The sequence below is a fragment of the Agrilus planipennis genome, unplaced genomic scaffold, assembly GCF_000699045.2.
Source record: "Agrilus planipennis isolate EAB-ADULT unplaced genomic scaffold, Apla_2.0 scaffold40, whole genome shotgun sequence".
Classification (NCBI taxonomy): domain Eukaryota; kingdom Metazoa; phylum Arthropoda; class Insecta; order Coleoptera; family Buprestidae; genus Agrilus; species Agrilus planipennis.
Window position 1 is genome coordinate 1,108,736 of NW_020438938.1, and position 1,852 is coordinate 1,110,587.

The window sequence follows — 1,852 nt, forward strand, 5'->3', positions numbered from 1 at the left end:
ATTCATTTACATTTATATTTAGTATTAAATTTTATTTGTATTTCTTAACTAATTGAAGGACTTACTGGCCGCTGGTTTTTTTAAGTAAATAAGTAAAATTTGTAAATAAAGAAATATGTACCTACATATTATAAGTGATATATTTTGAATAGAAAAAAGAAAATTTATTTCAATCAAGCCGGACCACTCTTGCTTCGCTCAAGAAATCAAGTTAATTAAAATTTCTTCTTTTTATTTTATTTAAAACATAATTACATTATTATATTGCAGTGCACGTTTATAAACTACATTTGTTATTTTATAGTTGGTGAAAAAATATACAAATTTTTTGGGACTTAGAACAAGCTTCGTATAATTTGACATGATAAAAGCAGAACTCATTTCAATTGAATTTCACAATTTCTTAAAGTTTGTCCTTGGGCCTTATTTATAGTGATACTGAAAGCTACTCTTATTGGATACTGTACGTCGTTTGAACTAAAATGATAATTCGACGGATTTAAGCGCAATTGTTAGAGTAGATACCGTTTTTCCTTTATCTTTTCTTGGCAACTTTTACTTCAATGATATTGTTCTATAATTGTGTTTTCTTTCTAAAGTTAGTATTATTGAAAACAAAAATTCTAAGAAATATGAATGTGTAGCATTATTGTACCCCTAAAAATACCCCTACAGCTAAAAATCGAAATGTTTGATTTTATTTCATATACAGGACCCTTTAAATTTCTTTTTGATGAATTGTTTTTTAAATTTTTAACTTACAAATCTGGTTTCCGTTTCTTCCATATTTTTTTCCCAATTGACGTGTAGATTTAAAGCCAATGTAGAGTAAGACTTTTTTGTTTTAAAAACGACCACCGACGTTTCACCTTAATACCAACTAAAAATAACTACTTTGAAAAAGCCTTCTACCCTCTGTATTGGCTTCAAATTTATACACTTTAATTTAATTTACAAAACCTATAATATGAAATGATGCGTTAAGTGTGAAGGTTTAGTGTCACATCACGGTTAATTATTTCATTAATAATGTTAAACAAATAGCTAGTAAAGGCAGATAAAAAGTTAATATGTTAGATTATTTTTAACTCTTTGTTAGCAGATTTTAACAAAGGTGGGTGTTCTCATTAATCATTTTTTATATTTTCTTTATAAGTAATTTCGAAATCAATGTGTATCATCAAAATTAAATAAATTATGAAGCAAGATTTAAGTGGGCTACCATTCTCAATGTACTTAGGTGTCATATTAACATTTCACTTTTTTTAGTAGAAAAATACTTTTCGGTTGGGTCTTTTGATGGAGTTTTTTAATTTTTCTCTTTCGAACGGGAAGGGATTGTTAAATGCTAAATGCGGAAAGCATGGGAGAGTCATTTTTGGAGGAAAAATTGGAAATTAAAAAAAAGTTTTGCAAGCTGTATCGTGTGACATATCAGACGGATGGGCTTGCTGTAAAGGGCTCAAATATATTTAGTTTGTAATCTTAAAAGTAATACTTTTAATGTTATTTAAGAAAAATAAAATAGTTCTTTACTTATAGATTACAGGAAAATTAATAAGAAATCTATGGTCCGAACATAACATGGTAAATCTTTCAACAAAACAATATTGTGTATACAAATTTACATTTGCAGTTTGAATGCATGGGACATGTTTTTTTTTCAACAAGAATGTTAAGATGGTTTTCGGGTTAGGGTTCCGTACGTTCGAATGAAAAAACGGAACCCTCATCACTTATATGTTTGTCTGTCTGTATTTTTATTTAATACTAGTTTTGAAAGGTCTTGTCGTGTTTTTCATTGTTTTCGTACCTATTCTGTTTCAAATAAACCTCATCTTGGTAGATTCTA

At 27.9% G+C, this 1,852-nt stretch overlaps 1 protein-coding gene across 1 annotated transcript in view; it reads right to left on the reverse strand.

Moving 5' to 3' along the window:
* LOC112904432 (histidine-rich glycoprotein-like) overlaps positions 1–1,247 on the reverse strand; it is a 2,315-nt gene extending 1,068 nt beyond the window's left edge. Inside the window, exon 1 of the mRNA XM_025974447.1 lies at positions 1,237–1,247. Within this exon, the coding sequence (XP_025830232.1) occupies positions 1,237–1,247 (11 nt within the window). The remainder of the gene's footprint in view (positions 1–1,236) is intronic.
* Positions 1,248–1,852: the final 605 nt, after the last annotated feature.